This window comes from Artibeus jamaicensis, unplaced genomic scaffold (genome assembly GCF_021234435.1).
Source record: "Artibeus jamaicensis isolate MK-2021 breed Jamaican fruit bat unplaced genomic scaffold, CSHL_Jam_final contig_585, whole genome shotgun sequence".
In the NCBI taxonomy this organism is placed as follows: Eukaryota; Metazoa; Chordata; class Mammalia; order Chiroptera; family Phyllostomidae; genus Artibeus; species Artibeus jamaicensis.
This window is the reverse complement of record NW_026521894.1, coordinates 7988738-8006392: the sequence shown is the minus strand read 5'-3', so window position 1 is coordinate 8006392 and position 17655 is coordinate 7988738. Positions and strand designations below refer to the sequence as shown.

General features: G+C 36.9%; 1 protein-coding gene across 5 annotated transcripts in view; it reads left to right on the top strand.

Moving 5' to 3' along the window:
• ATM (ATM serine/threonine kinase) overlaps window positions 1–17655 on the top strand; it is a 170611-nt gene that overhangs the window by 59720 nt on the left and 93236 nt on the right. For all 5 annotated transcript variants that reach the window (XM_053670385.1, XM_053670384.1, XM_053670387.1 and 2 more), the window contains 9 exons: window positions 5580–5662; window positions 5757–5912; window positions 6710–6785; window positions 6919–7049; window positions 7578–7698; window positions 9322–9495; window positions 10569–10738; window positions 14278–14524; window positions 17393–17508. In XM_053670385.1, coding sequence (XP_053526360.1) covers window positions 5580–5662; window positions 5757–5912; window positions 6710–6785; window positions 6919–7049; window positions 7578–7698; window positions 9322–9495; window positions 10569–10738; window positions 14278–14524; window positions 17393–17508 — 1274 coding nt within the window. The remainder of the gene's footprint in view (window positions 1–5579; window positions 5663–5756; window positions 5913–6709; window positions 6786–6918; window positions 7050–7577; window positions 7699–9321; window positions 9496–10568; window positions 10739–14277; window positions 14525–17392; window positions 17509–17655) is intronic.

The following is a 17655-nucleotide window of genomic DNA, read 5'->3' as shown; positions in this document are numbered from 1 at the left end:
TTTGCTGGATAGAGTAATCTTGGATGTATGGCCTTGCCTTTCAAGACTTTGAATAATTCTTTCCAAACCCTTCTCACCTGTAAGGTTTCTTTTGAGAAATCAGCTGATAGTTTAATGGGAATTCCTTTGTAGGTAACTCCCTTCTTTTTCTGCTTTTAAGATTCTCTCCTTATTTTCATCTTGGGTAATATAATTATGATGTGCCTTGGTGTTTGCTTCCTTGTGTCTAATTTCTTTGGGACTTTCTGAGCTCCCTGGACTTCCTGGAAATCTATTTCCTTTGACAGATTGGTAAAGTTCTCCATCATTATTTTCAAATAAGTTTTCAATTTCTTGCTCTCCTCATTTTCTGACACCTCTGTGATTCAGATGTTGGAATGTTTAAAGTGATCCCACGGGTTCCTTAGCCTCTCCACATTTTTTGAATTGTCATTTCTTCATTCTCTTCTGGTTGGATGTTTATTTCTTCCTTCTGCTCCAAATTGTTGATTTGAGTCCTAGATTCCTTCCCATTACTGTTGATTCCCTATATATTTTTCTTTATTTAACTTTGCATAGTCTTCACTTTTTCCTTTATTTTGGGACCATACTCAACCAATTCTTTGAGCATCCTGAGTACCATTGTTTTGAACTCTGCAGCTGATAGATTGGCTCTCTCTTCATTGCTTAGTTCTTTTTTTAAAAATATATTTTATTGATTATGCCATTACAGTTGTCCTATTCCCCCCTCCATTCCCCTCCACCCTGCACACCCTCTCCCCCCATTTCCCCCCCCTTTAGTTTATGTCCATGTGTCTCAAGTTCTTTAGATTCTATATTTCCCATACAATTTTGCCCTCCCCCTATCTGTTTTCTACCTACCGTCTATGCTACTTAGTCTCTGTACCTTCTCCCTCCTTCTCCTTCTCTCACTCCCCTGTTGCTAACCCTCCATGTGATCTTCATTTCTATGGTTCCGCTCCTGATCTAGCTGTCCTCTTAGTTTGCTTTTGTTTTAGGTATGGTTGTTAATAACTGTGAGTTTGCTGTCCTTTCACTGTTCATCTTTTTTATCTTCTTTTTCTTAGGTAAGTCCCTTTAACATTTCATATAATAAGGGCTTGGTGATGATGAACTCCTTGAATTTGACCTTATCAGAAATGCACTTTATCTGCCCTTCCATTCTAAATGAAAGCTTTGCTGGATAGACCAATCTTGGATGTAGGTCCTTGCCTTTCATGACTTGGAATACTTCTTCTCAACTCTTGTCTGTAAGGTCTCTTTTGAGAAATCAGCTGACAGTCTGATGGGAACTGCTTTGTAGGTGACTGTCCCCTTATCTCTTGCTGCTTCTAGGATTCTCTCCCTCATTTTAATCTTGGCTAATGTAATGATGATGTGCCTTGGTGTGTCCCTTCTTGGGTGCAACTTCTTTGGGACTCTCTGAGCTTCCTGGATTTCCTGGAAGTCTATTGCCTTTGCCAGATTGGGGAAGTTCTCCTTTATTATCTGTTCAAATAAGTTTCCCACTCGTGGCTGTTCCTCTTCCCCTTCTGGTACCCCTATAATTCAGATGTTGGAACGTGTAAAGATGTCCTGAAGGTTCCTGAGCCTCTCCTCATTTTTTTGAATTCTTGTTTCTTTATACTTTTCTGCTTGGTCATTGTTTTCCTCTTTCTGGTCCACTCCTTTGATTTGAGTCCCAGTTTCCTTTCCATCACTATTGGTTTCCTGTGCATTTGCCTTCATTTCAATTAGTTTAGCCTTCATATGTTCCTCTGATTTGTGACTAAAATCAACCAATTCTGTGAGTATCCTCATCACCAGTGTTTGAAATATGCATCTGATAGGTTGGCTATTTCTTGGTCACTTAGGGTTATAGGCTTTGGGGCTTTGAGTTCTTCTTGAGCCCTGTTTTGGTCTTTTCGTGCCTGTTATGTATGAGGTGTGGAGCCTTATATGTTCAGCAGGGTGGGGCGACCCTGTTGCTGGGTTGTGACCCTGTATGTGGGGGCGGGGTCCAAGAGGGGCAATGTCGGTCCCCTCTGCTGCTTCTTGCCCCGCTGGGGCCTGCGCAGTCTGTGTCACTGCTTGCTCCTTTACCTGGTTTATCTGCACGCGAGTGTGTGACCATGGTCAGCCTGCCACCTTGCGCCCTCAGTGGGTCCGCTGGTTGCTACCCCACACCTGGGATTCGCCCTCGGCTGCCTGTGCCCTAGATTGGTCCCGGGGATCTTTCTTGCCCAACCCCGCTCAGCGGCTGGCTCCACCCCTCTTACCGGTCTGGCTGAATGGTTCATTGTTGTTGGACTTCCGTATAGTCCAATTATCTGTGCTTTGTTTGCGTTTATGTTACTAAAACTTTGTTGTCTTTAAACATGGTTGTGCAAAGAGGCACAGTGTTTCCACCTACGCCTCCATCTTGGCCGGAAGTGTTCATTGCTTAGTTCTATTTTTGGAGCTTTGGTCTGTTCTTTCATTTGGGTCATATATTTTTGTCTACACCCTACTGCTATGTTGTAAGGGGCAGAGCCTTAGATATCCCCCAGGGCCAGGCAACCCTCTTTGCTCTGCTATGGTGCTATATGTGGGGTAAAAATCAGAGAGGGAGCAATGCTGCTAACTCAGCTCTTGGTGGGCTTCCAGTCACCCCCCCCCCACAAGCCAATTGGGCCCTTTTGGTATTGTTTCCTGGGAGTGTGGTTTTGTGTACATTCTAGGACCTTGTGGGTCTCTCCAGTGAACTCTCCTGTAAGGCTGGGAGTTTCTCTTGCCACCACAACACCCACAAGTTTTTATAGCCAGGGGTTTTGAGGCTTTATTTCCCTGTGCTGGTTTGCTTGGTCAGTATTGCTCTCCAGTTGTTCCTCATGGTTTATCCACACACAAATGTGGGACCATCTGGTCTGCCAGCCACTGCCCTGCCATCTGTCCTCTCCACCCTGGCTGCCCATCTCTGCCCCTCCTACCAGTCTGAATGAATGTTTCTTTTTTAACACCTTGGTTGTCGGACTTCCATACAGTTCACTTTTCTGGCAGTTCTGGTTATTTTTGTTTTTAAATTTGTTCTTATCCTTGTTTTGGTTGTTCAAGGAGACGCAGTATATCTACCTACCCCTCTATCATGGCCCTTAATCTTCCTATTTTTTAATAGTGTAGTCTCTTGTTGCTTACAGTTTCTCACTTTGGGTTTGTCTCATTTGTCCTCAGTATTAGATTTATATTTATAATTTGATGAAAATATTAAAGATATCATTCCCCTCCTGCCTTAACCTCATCAATCTTTATCTATTTATTGGTAGGTATCTCCATTTCCAATCCAACAGCATAGGATTTATTATTTTTTTTCCTCTGAATTTTTAGCTCCCTCTTTCAACAGTAGGAAACCTGGTTCCCTGCTTAACCTTAATGCATTTAATGTTTATTCAATATTCTTACGTGTAACTAATCTCCTGACCATGCTCACCATCTCCTCAGCCCTTGCCCTGCTGAACATATGGGGAGAGTCTCTGGCCCAGCAAATTGGCAGACACGTCTTGTGATTTTTCCAGTCAGAATTGTGGAAAACTTGCCAGGTCATCCAATAATTAGAATCTCTTGGAAGTGTGCAGGTTGAGTCTCTTTTAGAATTCTTGCTCAAGTCTGCACCCCTGGTAAATGAGCAATGCTGTTCTTGATGCTTAATGTTTAAGGCACTTCAAGACACTCATTAACATCATACACATCACTTTTATGTCAAAATGTTTAAAATGATCCAATGTAATGTTTTTTAATAATATATGACAGGGAATAAGAAATATTCCTCTACGTATGGATAAGTAATGGGAGCCATCCTGTTTGGTTTCAGGGACTGTACCTGACTAATGGACAAGAGTCCCACTGCTAGGGCTGAGTGAAAAGGCCTTGGTGCCATGAGCCACTAAGGAGATAGAACCTATACTCCTGGCAGGAGTGTAGCTCCTGCCTCCCTCACTTCCCCCTGCTTGGCCCTGGGTGGAGGACTGGTTAGCCAATGACGGGGTAAAATTCTTTGAGGGAAGGACAACCTAAGACAGGCACGGTCACAGATGGTCATCTGGGAAGGACTTAGGGGTCTACAGAGAAGGGGCAGAAAGACCTTCACCCTTCGGCTTTGTCCTCATTCTATTTGTAAACAGTCTTCTAATCTTTTGGCTGCTTTGCTCCCTACACCTGACTCAGCCTGGAAACAATGCCAGAGGCAGCTGTGGCCTTGTACTGAAACAAATGGCTTCCAGGGGCAAATCTTGCCTGAGAAAGAATGTACATTTGGTCCTTTGAAGCCTGCTGTGCCTCAGATAACCCTGTTGATTACAGCGGCAGCAGTGCTTTTGGTTATGCCGCTATTACAAGCAAAAAAGGGGGAGATATTGGATACTACTCTGTGGTTTCCAAGACTGCAGCCCCTGGAGAACAGGCTCTGAAACGGGCTAGTAAGTCTCCCTGGAAAACCAGGTAATGCAGGTGGTAGACATGACCTGACTCTAACACTGAGGGTTCCTTGTGGGAATCAGATCTAATAAATACATTGTATCCTTTGAAGCTTGCTGCACTTTGTGTTGTATAGCTGTGGTGATATAAACCAGACGTTTAAGTTCAAGGTATAAGGAGTAAACTCCTTATCTTATGAAATATGTCTTAAAGACCTTGTGCCATCAGCATAACTAATAGACCTGACCTATGACAAATCTCTGTGTTCCTTTCATTGTTATGTGTATTTAATACATGTTTGTATGACTGTAGCCTTTTGACATTAATGAGCTATGCATGTCTACACCTACACATTCCATTCCCAATAAAAGCCATTTGGGAGAAGGGCTCAGGGTGTTCCCCGCTAGAGGGAATTGCCGCCCGTTTTCTGCTGGGACAGCAAGATTGTGTCCAGGACAACTGATTTCTCATCTGTGGTGGACAGGAGGATTCTTTGGACTGGAGTTCCTCCCAGACATAAGGATAAAAGTCTTCTGATATTTTACAAAAGCCAGAAAATGATTTGTTGGCTCTCAGAAATAGTCGTAATACCACAGAGAACCTTACCAGGTTGCCTTATAGGAAGATAGGTCAGTGCATTTGACTTCTTCTTCTGTCCATGATTATCTCTGCTTCCTAAAATTTATTAATAGAATAGTTTTTAAATGTTGAAGTTTTATCCCTAAACATTATTTTGGGAGAGTAGAAACATAGGTAGTTCCAGATTCTTGTTCAGGCCTTAAACCCCAACATTGATAACTATCATTTATTGAATTCCTCTAATAAGTGCTAGGCTTTACATTCATTCCCTTTAATCTTCACAGTAATCCAGCCAGTTAAATATTATGTCCCTATTTTCCGGGTGAGGGTACAAAGGCTCAGATGACAAGGCAAGTTTTTAACCATACAAGTAGTAAGTTGAGCTAGGATTCGAATCGGCTCTGTTTGACTTGAGACACTTTTCTTTTTTTAAAATTATACTGCCTTTTAAAAGAATTCCCTCGTTATATGTGTGTTTGAATGAATGGGTCTGTATATGAATTTTTGGTTACATATATACTTAAGTAAATGACATATTTTTTAAAAACTGATTTTCTTCTCAACTATTTTAGTATCTAGTGCTTTTAAAGGAGCTCCCTGGAGAAGAATATCCTTTGCCAGTGGAAGATCTTGTTGAACTTCTGAAACCACTATCGTAAGAAATTGAAACCATATTATGTTCACTTTAAATTTATAAACTGAGTGATGTGTTCTGTTATACTTATAAAGTTAAACTTTTCCCTCCTTAGTAACGTGTGTTCTTTGTATCGTCGTGACCAAGATGTTTGTAAAACAATTTTAAACCACACGCTTTACATAGTGCCGAACCTATGTCAGAGCAGTACAGATGCTGAAAACACAAGGGATGCTCAAGGACAGTTTCTAAGAGTTACTGGAGCATTTTGGTAGGTACAGATTATTCTGTGGAGCTCTTATTTTTCTTTAGCTTCTTCTGATACAAATGCACATTTTGCGTTTCTGCATTAGTAATTTCTTCTCATCCTTAAATGTAACTATAAACATCTTTTAACAACAGTAGAATGTAATTTCTGTTCTCTTCCTTACTTTCTTGGAGAATTACACTGTATTCCTCTTAAGCCTTGGCTTTCTAAAGTGTGTTTAGTATATTTCCCTGTGAATTTTGAATCACTTAGTAGTTTGGCATGTGTGGTGAATAAAGCAAAATGTAATAAGCTTTAAACAGTTGAATCATTCATGTTCCTAAAATGAAAAAATTGGACTTGTCACTGTCTGGTTATTTCATGTATATAGTGATAGTGTGAGATAGCACCATGATACTTGTGGAGGAGCACATATGTATAATTCGGAGCTGTCATACCACTTGAGAAGGACTTCTAAATCAGTATGGAATATGGTTTTGAAATCTTTGATATAAAAACGAAGACTTAAAAAATTCCCTTTAAACTAAGTTGATTACAATGTGATTAGCTGAAGTAAGAGAGCCCCAGAATAAGTCATAATATTATAAACGTAATATACATTAAAATGAACTTCTATTGTATCCTTTAGGTGGAATATTTTTAGAAGGTTTAGAATAATGGCATGTGCCACATAATGAGAATTAAAGTTAGCGTGGAAAGAAATTCTAAAGTAACTTAAAATAACCCTAATGTCCAGTAATTTTCTTTTTTACTGTGCTTTTATTGGAATAAATACTTGACATTGAAACACTTTATTTCAGGCACTTAACAAAGGAGGGGAAATGCACATTCTCTGTAAGAATGGCCCTAGTAAAATGCCTTAAAACTTTGCTTGAGGTGAGTTTCTCCACATTATGTATTATTAAGGTTTCCATAACTTAAAAAAAATTATTCAGCCTTTTTTCTGTGTGTTTGAGGTGATTTTTTGCTTAGTATTTCATATTTAACCTAAGTCGTTCCTTTCCCAAAGGCTGATCCTTACTCAAAATGGGCTATTCTTAATGCAATGAATGAAGACTTTCCTGTAAATGAAGTATTTCCACAATTTCTTGCTGATAATGATCACCAAGTTCGCATGTTGGCTGCAGAGTCAATCAATAGGTAATGAGTTAGGTATTTATGAATGTCTGGCTGCTGCAGATATCAGCGCAATGTCTAGCATAGCCATAGGTTACTAGTTGTCATATTAAAAATAGCTAACACAGCCCTGACCAGTGTGGCTTAGTTGTTTGGGTGTCATCCCACAAATCAAAGGGTTACTGGTTACATTCCTGGTCAGGTAACATGCCCAGGCTGCAGGTTTGGTTCCTGGTCAGGACATGAAGAAAATGCAGCCTATCAATGTTTCTCTCCCTCTTTTTCTCCCTCCCTTCCTCTCTCTTTAAAAACAAATAAAATCTTTAAAAAAATAGCTACATTGTATGTCAACCATAATTAAAAATAATCATTTCTGAATCTTGAACTAAATAATTCTGAACTTGTTTTAAATTGACTCAGATTTTCTTGGTGTTTGGAAAGAAGACCTAGTATGTTAGTGTCTCACATAGTAACTTATTTTTGTCCTATAATGTGTTTTAGACATTAAGATTAAGGTAAAAATATTATTTCACTTTATGTTTTTTTTTAAAGATTATTCCAGGACATGAAAGAAGCAGGATCTTCCACATTACTGAAAGCACTTCCTTTGAAGCTCCAGCAAACAGCTTTTGAAAATGCATACTCAAAAGCTCAGGAAGGAATGAGAGAAATGGTAATTTTAGTAATGTGTATTTGCTGTTATCTAATACTTTCTATAAGTATACCATTATTACTTTACCAACTTTGGGCTAAGATACTTTATACCTGATAGTTTACAGTATAAAGTTACACTAAAACAACTGTTTGAATGGATTGAAATTCCTGTATTTATAGGTAAGACTCGATTGAATAATGGCAGTTTCCTTTAGTTCCACTTATATGTATCATTTTTCTGGGAAAAACAATTTTCTCAGTTTTTAGGAACATAAATGGCTTTTTTATTTAAAAATGTTTTTGTAAGATCTAGACAAAAGCTAGTTCACAGAGCAGGTAACAATAGGAAGAAATGTACTGAAAAATGTTCTACTATGGAAGATCAAATTATCTTGGTGTTCTTTAGAGAACCGTATGGTTCTTTTATTTCTCTGTAGCATGATAATATTTTTCTTGAAGTGCAAACGTCTTAGTCTTAGGATGTATTTATTTACTTATGCCTTGAGTTGTTTGTAAAAAGTATAGGAGGCATTTAATCAAATGTCTGTCTAATCTGTGGTAACACAAGACTGAAAAGGATAGTTGTATGAAAGAATCATAGTTTAGAAAACTATTTCAGTAGATTTGAAAGACGAGTGTAAAATTTATAAATAGTATAAAATTTATAGAGATAATGTGTATTATACATTTAAAAGTCTGTGTGGAAAGAGAAAATATTGACATGACAACAATTCATTTAGAAAAATGCCTAGGAAGTTTTACATCTTAAGAATACACTATTAATCAACATTGTAGTAGTTATTCAGAAAAGCAAAGTCTGCCTTGACATCATTGATAGAAGCATAGTGTCATGAACAAGTTGATAAAAAGAATTTGATCTTCTATACATTTTAGAGGGCAGCTAGAATGAGTTTAGCTCTGAGTAAAAGTAGACTTTTAACTAGGATGTTAGAGAGTCTGTAGATCTGTCTCTTATAAGGAATAGGTGGAGTTGACTTAGGGTAGACTACATAGCTATTTTTAAAAACATCATTGATTGCCACTTAGTACAGGAATTAGGTCCTTACTTTTTCTTGGACCAAAAACCTGAACTAGGATTAGAGTAGCAGCTTCTTCTGAATGTGAAGAGAAACTTCTATCAAGTTTTTCAAAAAATAGCTTCTCAAAAAATGTGTAGGGATATTATAATGATTGAAGCATATACTGTTCTATCTAGTTGTGTGAGTTCATTGTTCCTTTTGATAATATGTGATAATATTTTTAAAAGTATAAAGAGCTACATATTGTTATAATGATAATAAATATCTTATGAGGTATACTTGGGAGTTGAAGAGGAACTTTAATCTCTCTCACCCTCTTCTTACAATTTCTTTTATTTTTTCATTAAAGTGCTTTATACCTCACTGAAATATTTAGCAATTCATTCCATAATATCTTATCAGAAGCAATCTTCGCCACTCTAGAAATTTAGATATTTTCTCAAAATCTCTACTCTTGGCTTCATCACTATGAATTTAAAGGATCACTAAAGATTTAAACTGTTCAGGGCAGCTTAGTGTTGTCAGGGTGTACTTTGATTTTAGCCTGGTTTGTTTGTAATTTTAAATATTTAATTACATTATTGTTTAAAATTCTTCTTAAGTCCCACAGAGCTGAGAACCCTGGACTTTTGGATGAAATTTATAATAGAAAAGCTGTTTTACTGATGATGATAGCTGTGGTTTTAAACTGTAGTCCTGTCTGTGAAAAGCGGGCTTTGTTTGTCCTATGTAAATCTGTTAAAAAGAATGGATTAGAGCCTCACCTCATTAAAAAGGTACACATGGATGAATATAATCTTTCTTGGATAACTTTTAAGCAATTAAAAAAGTTAAGTTAGAATTTCAAAATGGCACTTGTGAAAGAATTGGAGACAGTTTTATTTTTTAATAGTGTATTTTAAATAGTGTATTTATTTGTATGCTCTGTTATTTCTTACATTCAGTTTAAGAGCATTTCACCAGGCATATATTGAACTAACGTGGGTGAATGACCCGTCGTCATACAGAGTAGGTCCTCTGGAATAGCATTTACTGAGGGAAAGACATAGGGAAAACAGCATTAGCAAGTGTTTTGCCTTGTTGATTCTCAGGCAGGACATTGGTATGTAGCAGTGCCAGGAGTAAAATATTAGACCTTTTCAGTTGCATGATTAGAGAAGGAAGACCAGTGTTCAGCCTTGCAGTTACATCAGCACAGTGTTGTAGAATGTTCTTCTGTTCCCTGTTCCACCTGCTCAGCATTCATGGTTTGGGAAGCAAGCCTTTCCGGTGTAGATTTTCACAGATGAGCCAGTGACAGGTCAGTGGTTTACCATTCAGCATTCCAACAGCATGGTTTCCATGGAGCTTTGCAGTTAGCAAATCCATAGGCAGTCAGTCTTGGACAAGGGAGACTTCTACTTCTTGGTTAAAATAAATTGCTTTAAATAATTATACAGTTATACTACCTAGTTATTATTGTAAGTGGAATATAGTGTTTTGATTTTCTCATTGGGTTTAGGACTGAGAAGAATTGTTTTACTGTAGACCTTCCTTTTATATTCATTTTGAATATAATGAAATGTTGAAAATTGCAATGTATTTTTCTGTTTAAATCTAAATTTATGTAAAATGTATTAAAGGTTTGCTATGTTCCAGGCACTGTGCTAGTTATATTAAATGCACTTTTCTTAATTAGTCTTGCCGAACAGGGTACTTTTATTATCCCCAGCTCATAGATGAGTAAATCAAGGTATAAAAAAGTTAAATGAATACTGAAGTCATACTGTTAGTAAATATTAACAAAGATTTAAATAACATATTACTTTGCTGTTTTCTTAAAGAATTAACTTCTTTTTGATTTGTACAGGTTTTAGAGAAAGTTTCCGAAAGTTTTGGATACAGGCATTTAGAAGACTTCATGGCTTCTCATTTGGATTATCTGGTTTGGGAATGGCTAAATCTTCAAGATACTGAATACAGCTTATCCTCTTTTCCTTTTATTTTATTAAACTATGCAAACATCGAGGATTTTTATAGGTAGGTTTATATATGGCACATGTGAAATATGTGTAACTAAAAATTAGGTATAAATGTTCGGCAATTACACCTCCACATACGTAGACATGGGAGGTTGTATAGTATGAGAGGCAGGATGGGTTGTTTTAATGAAAGTGTATTAAAGGGAATCACTGGACTTTGGATCTGGTCTTTGCTGTGCCAGTAACTGGTTATGTGATTTTAGGCAAACCATGTAACCATCCTTTAGGACTTGATTTTTTAAATCTGTAAAGTAAGGCAGGTAATTTACATGAGGAGATCTTTAACATCCCTTTCAGATTTAACATTTGTTAATCTTTTCTGTGAAAAGTGAAAGATAACTAGTGCTGGGGTTTTTTTGCCTTGTTTTTATTTTGTGTTGCTTGACTTTAGGACATTTAGTCATTATTTCTATTCTAATGTAAAAGTATTTGTGTTTGCTAACTCTACCTCTAGAGGAGAAAAATTTGAAAATGCAAAGGTTTGAAATAACTAATTAATGTGGGTATCAGAATGATGGGAGGTTAGTTCATAATTGTTAAGTGGTATTTATTACTCATTCAGTTGGGCAATAATATTTACATTTATTTTTTGAATTTATAAATTGCTTTCACATTTCATTTTAAAATAGTTTTATATAAATTGCTTATGCAGAAGAAGTAAATAAAATTTAATTTGTACTGTTTTGATGACAGAATTAAGGCAATATATTCTAAGATCTCTATTTTTTAGTGTGACTAGTTAGAATTTACTAACTTTATTATTCCATTTATAAAATTAGAGTAAGGAAAAAGGCAAAGTAAACGAGGGTGAAGATGGCAGCATAGGTAAAAATGGCTCCCCCTTTTCATACAATCACATCAGAATTACAACTAAACTATAGAACAACCAGCATTCAGAACCATCACAAATCAAGTTCAAAGGAAGTTCTACAACTACAGAATTAGAGAAGAAATCAGCTATGGAATTCAAGAAGAAACCACATCAAAACTGGTAGGAGGGGCGGAAACGCAGAACTGGCTAGTCCCACATCCTGTGTGGTGGATAAAAATCAATAGGATATCTTGGGCGCAAGGAGTCCAAGCCCTACTCTAGGATTCCCCAACCCAGGGTTCAAATGCCAGGGAATTAAATTCCCATAATTTCTGGCTGTTGAAACCAGTGGGGATTAAGGCTGCGGAAGACTGAACCACTAGAGTCCCAGGCATTTCCTCTTCAAAGGTCCATGCACCAACTTACTTGGACTTACTCCCTCTGAGTTGTAGCATGTGGGGCAGAAGATTGAAAGACATCAGACACTTACAGGGAGGAACTGAGTTGTCCAGCATCAGGGTGAGAGCTGGGGAGCAGCTTTCTGCCAGAAAGAAGTGCTGGTAGAGGCCACTGTGCATTTTCTGAGTCTTCCCTGACAGAACCACAAAGCCAGCTCTGTGGGCGCCATATCTGAGACTCCGTAAATTTGGTTAACACTTTTTTCCAACCCTGGTGATTCCCTGAGGCCTTGCTGCACCCAACTTTTGGGCCCGCCTAAGCAGTTTCCAGTGACTTTTCTGTATGAATGGCTTGTCTTGACCCATGCTTCAGATTTTTCTAAACTTTCAAATAAGCAGCATCTGGTTTCACTGAGCCCCATACCTCTTATAAAGTGGCCCCATGCGTGGCAGTAACAGCAACCAGCCTTGGTTCACAGCTTGGCCTTACCAGGTTACCCCCAACCCTAGCAAAAGTAGCAGACATCTGCAGATCACATTGTAGCTTATGGTGCATGACCCCTGACAGAACTCAGTTGGTGGCTGACCTTTGACGCGCCAACAGCAAGTATGGCTCAAACACAACAGGAGGTGTGCATAGCCCACATGAAGGTAGACATAGCAACTCTACCCAATACATGGAAACAAACACAGGGAGGCTGCCAAAATGAGAAAACAAAGAAATATGGCTCAAATGAAAGAACAGATCAAAACTTCAGAAAAAGAACTAAACAGAATGGATATAGGCAATCTATCAGTTGTAGAGTTCAAAACACTGGTTATAAGTTTGCTCAAGAAACTTAGTGAGGACCTCACTAAGCATAAACAGCATAAAAAAGGTTTAGTCAGAAATGAAGTCTATACTGATTGAAACAAAGAACAATTTACAGGGAATCAATAGTAGAGTGAATGAAGCTGAGAATCAAATCAATGATTTACAATATAGGAAAAGAAAAAACAACTAATCAGAACAGCAAGAAGAAAAGAGAATCCAAAAAAATGAGGATAGTTAAAGAGCCTCTGGGACAGCTTCAAGCATACCAACATCTGCATCATAGAGGTGCCAGAAGGAAGAGAGAGAGCAAGAAATTGGACACCTATTTGAAAAAGTAACGACGGAAATATTCCCTAACTTGGCGAAGAAAATAGACATACAAGTCCGGGAAGAACATGGAGTCTCAAACAAGATGAATGCAAAGAGGACCACTTCAATACACATCATAATTAAAGTGCTGAAATTAAAGACATAGAATCTTAAAAGCAGCAAGAGAAAAGAAGCTAGTTACCTACAGAGGAGCTCCCATAAGACTGTCAGCTGATTTCTAAAAACAAACTTAGTAGGCTAGAAGGGATTGCCAAGAGATATTGAGTGATAAAAAGCAAGGACCTACAACCAAATTACTCTACCCAGCAAAGCTGTCATTTAGAATCAGAGGACCGATAAAGAGCTTCTCAGGCCAGAAAAAAACTAAAGGAGTTAGTTCATCACCACCAAACCAGTATTATATGAAATGTGAAAGGATCTTCTTTAAGAAGGAGATCAAAAATATGAACAATAAAATGGCAGTAAATACATATCTATCAATAATTGATTCTAGAAAAACCAAAATAGACAAGCAGAACAGAAATAGAATCATAGATACAGTGAGCATTTTGATGGTTGTCAGATGGGAAGGTGGTCATGGGGTGGAGATTGGGGTAAAGGACGAGGGGATTAAGAAATAGTGATTGGTAGTTACAGAATATTCATGGGGCTATAAAGTACAGTGTTGGGAATAGAGTAGCCAATGAACATAATGCATGATCCATGGATGTAGACAATAGTGTGGGGATTGCAGGAAGGGGCTTGATAGAAGGGAGCAAAGGGGGAAAATTTGGGACAACTGTAGTAGTAAAACAATAAAATATAATGTCAAAAATAAAAAGCTAACTAAACTAAAAATAAATGTAGAATAAGAATGTTTCATCTGCCCTGGCTGGTATAGCTCAGTGGATTGAGCACAGGCCTGCAAACCAAAGGATCGTGGTTCGATTCTCAGTCAGGGCACATGCCTGGGTTGCAGGCTAGTTCCCAGCAGGGAATGCACAAGAGCCAACCATACATTGATATTTCTCTTCCTCTATCCTTCCCTTCTCCTCTAAAGATAAATAAATAATTTTTAAAAGAATGTTTCATCTGTATAAATGATAGTAATGCTTATTGAAAATGTTTCATTATTTTAAAAACTATTATAAAATTTTACTATGAAAAGTTATGTAGAATTTATATTTTAATTTTTTATATTTTAGATCTTGTTATAAAGTTTTGATTCCACATCTGGTGATTAGAAGTGATTTTGATGAGGTGAAGTCCATTGCTAATCTGATTCAAGAGGATTGGAAACGTCTTCTGATAGATTGCTTTCCAAAGATTCTAGTAAATATTCTTCCTTACTTTGCCTGTGAGGTTACAGGAGACCCTGGGATGGCACAGCAAAGAGAGAATGCTTCTAAAGTCTATGATATACTTAAGGATGAAAACTTACTAGGTAAACAGGTATGACTTCAACTTTTACCTCCACCTTTTCCCTAATTTATCTAAGTGGTAACTTTAAAATTTTAATGTTCTGTATTCATTTATATAGTTAAATTTGATATGTGATAATCACTACCTAGCACAGATAGTCCATGAAAATTTGTGTTGTTATACAGTGTTGTCTCCTTTTGATTCGCTTTTAAATGAAATGTTTTTAATAAAATATTTTTTAAAAATCACTTGAATAATTTTATTTTGTTCCTTTTTAAAGTTTATTTTAATTGGTAGTCATTGTAAATGTAAGTTAAATTCAAGCAGTACTGAATAATATATAGAAAACCCTCCTTATTTCTTCTTCAGTCTCATTAAGCCCTTCACTTTTCAAGGAAAAATACAATTCCAAATTTTCATACCCTGATCTTTCTTTTTCCCCTGGCTACCTTCTAACATATGGCATAATTTACTCGGGAATTATGTTCATTGTTTTTTATCAGTCATCTCTAGTATAACTACTACAAAGGTAGAATTTTCTTCTTTTTTCTTTCTTGTTGATGTATCCCAACCACCTAGTATATATTGATATACTCAGATATATTGAGTATATCTGATAAATGATGGAGTCACGGAAATAAAGGATCTTAAATTTTTTGTTTGTTTCATAGTAATTTACATAAATTCAAAATTATTTGAGGCAACTTATATTAAATCACATATATAATCTTTTTTAAGTTCTTATTTATTTTCAGAGAGTGGGGAAGGGAGGAAAAAAGAGGAAAGAAACATTAATATGAGAGAACATCAATCAGTTGCCTCTCATACACACCCCAAATGGGGACTGAACCTGCAACCCAGGCATGTGCCCAGAGCAGGAATCAAACTGGTGACCTTTTGCTTTGTGGAATGTCACCCAACCACACTGGTCAGGATCATAGGTAATCTTTTTTAAGGTTATAGAGGATTGGTCAGTTCAGGGTTGTTTTTTTTTTTTAAATGTAAATAAAGGTGACTAATCAAATCTTGTTAATATAAAATTGAGTTGCATAAACTTCTTAGAGCCTCTTTTTTGGTTGCTCACTTATCTGTGTTAAACCATAAAATGTCACAGCAAGTCTCCCAGTTGCCTAGGTGGACCATTGCCAGTGAGAGCTGCTTGTAAGTCTATATAGTCTGGAGGCAAATGGTAAGCAGAGGAGTTCCTTTCCCAAAAGATATTTGCACCAGAATGTTGGCATACCAAAGGTAGTAGAATTTATGAGATACATTCTGTTTCTTCTTTTTCCCTCCCAATCTCCTATCTTAGACTTCTGAGCAGGCCCAGTCTTATATTCTCTTTTATGTATTTAGACCAAAAAATAGCAATTTTCAGGGTCACAATGAGGAAGAAAAGCAGTTGTATTAAACTTTGGTTTCTTGGCTTCTTTGTTAAATATATTAAGTTCTTGGTAGTCCCTATTATGAACTGTGTAAGTTAAATATTTTTCTCTAGTATGTACTTTATCTGAATGAGTCTTCTAGATTCTTTTATTGTTGTTGTTGGTACAAATTATTATCAGTGTTTGAGTTCTAAAACTGTTCATTTTTAAATGCCTAAAGTCTTTACCGTTTAAGATTGCAGAGTTATGCCTAGCTATCTGAACCATTTAAATGGACTATAGCTAAAATTACAGATCTTACTTAGAGAATCATATGAAACTAGTGAAGTTGGTTGTGATCTTATGTGCAAGGAAACTAGTGTTAATTTTTCCTCTGATATAATTATAGTTATCCAGTTTATCATTACTTATTCCAGGTATATTTTAAATGAGGCTGAAATTTTATAAGGGCTACAACCTTGGAAATGATGATTGGACAACCGATATGTAAGCCTGAGGGAATGGCTAAGATTTTACATTAGGTATCTTATCACATTCAGAAATATTTCTCTTATGAGGAAGTGTTTCCAAGTGCATCAAGTAAATCTGCCTTTTGTGTTTTAGTTTAAAGCACTGTAATTCTTTATTTTAAGAGCTAATAAATTCACCTTTAAGACTCAAACAGTTTTCGTTCATTTGGCTGAGGTAAAATGTAGCAGAACCATTCTTCATATTTAGAGGATTTATGTTCTTTGTGAAGCTACCTGTAGCAGGAATTGATTGAGAAAGAGTTTACTCTTGCTGGATTTTAAAGATTTTTATTTGTTTTTAGAGAAAGGGAGGAAACAAGGGACGCAGAAACGTCTATGTGAAAGAGAAACATTGATCGGTTGCCTCTTGCATGCTCCCAAACAGGGACCTGGCCTGTGTCCTAACCAGGAATTGAACTGGCGACCTTTCTTTCAGTTTGCAGGATGCTCAGCCACTGAGCCACACCAGTCAGGTCTCCTGTTGGATTTTAGTTTACAGTTGATGACAGGATATGGGTAGTAGCTAGCTTCAGAATTTGGGGTATCAACTATGGGGAGAAGTCATGTAGGGAACAAAGAGATGATTATTGCTGGGCACTGAGAATTTTTACTAGTAAAGTTTTCTAAGTGAAATAGCATTCCCAAATAAGAGTGAAATTCAGATTGAGGAGAAGTACAGATCAATGGGGAATTTGGTTGGCAGGGAAATGATTAGGCTGAGAAATTTCATGTTAGACCTGAAGTCTTCATCACTTAAAATGATTTTAAAAATTAAAAGGCCATATTAAGCAAGTCTTGTTTGGTATGATTTCTGTAATTTCCTCTCAGTTTATAAGTTTGTTGCATAATAAAAAAAAAAGTGGAGTTAGGTGTATGTCTTGCAGATCTTGGATCTTTGATCATCTGTAGTCTCTGAATAATTTTGGAAATGAGGTGATAATGTCAACCCCTTGAGCTCTTATGCAGATATAAACACTTAGATACATTTTTATTTTATATCCTTGCAGATTGATCATTTATTCATTACTAATCTACCAGAGATTGTGGTGGAATTATTGATGACATTACATGAACCTGCAACTGCTGGTGAAAGCCAAAGCACTGACCTATGTGACTTTCCAGGGTATGGGTATTTTAAATTTAGAGAATTAGCTACAATTTCAGAAGTCTATTCACAAGTATATTGTTTGACACTTTTAAATATCTATTTCAGTTTTTAGGTGTGTACTCTGCCTTTAAATTGTTTCTTAAAAAAATAACTTCCTTTGAA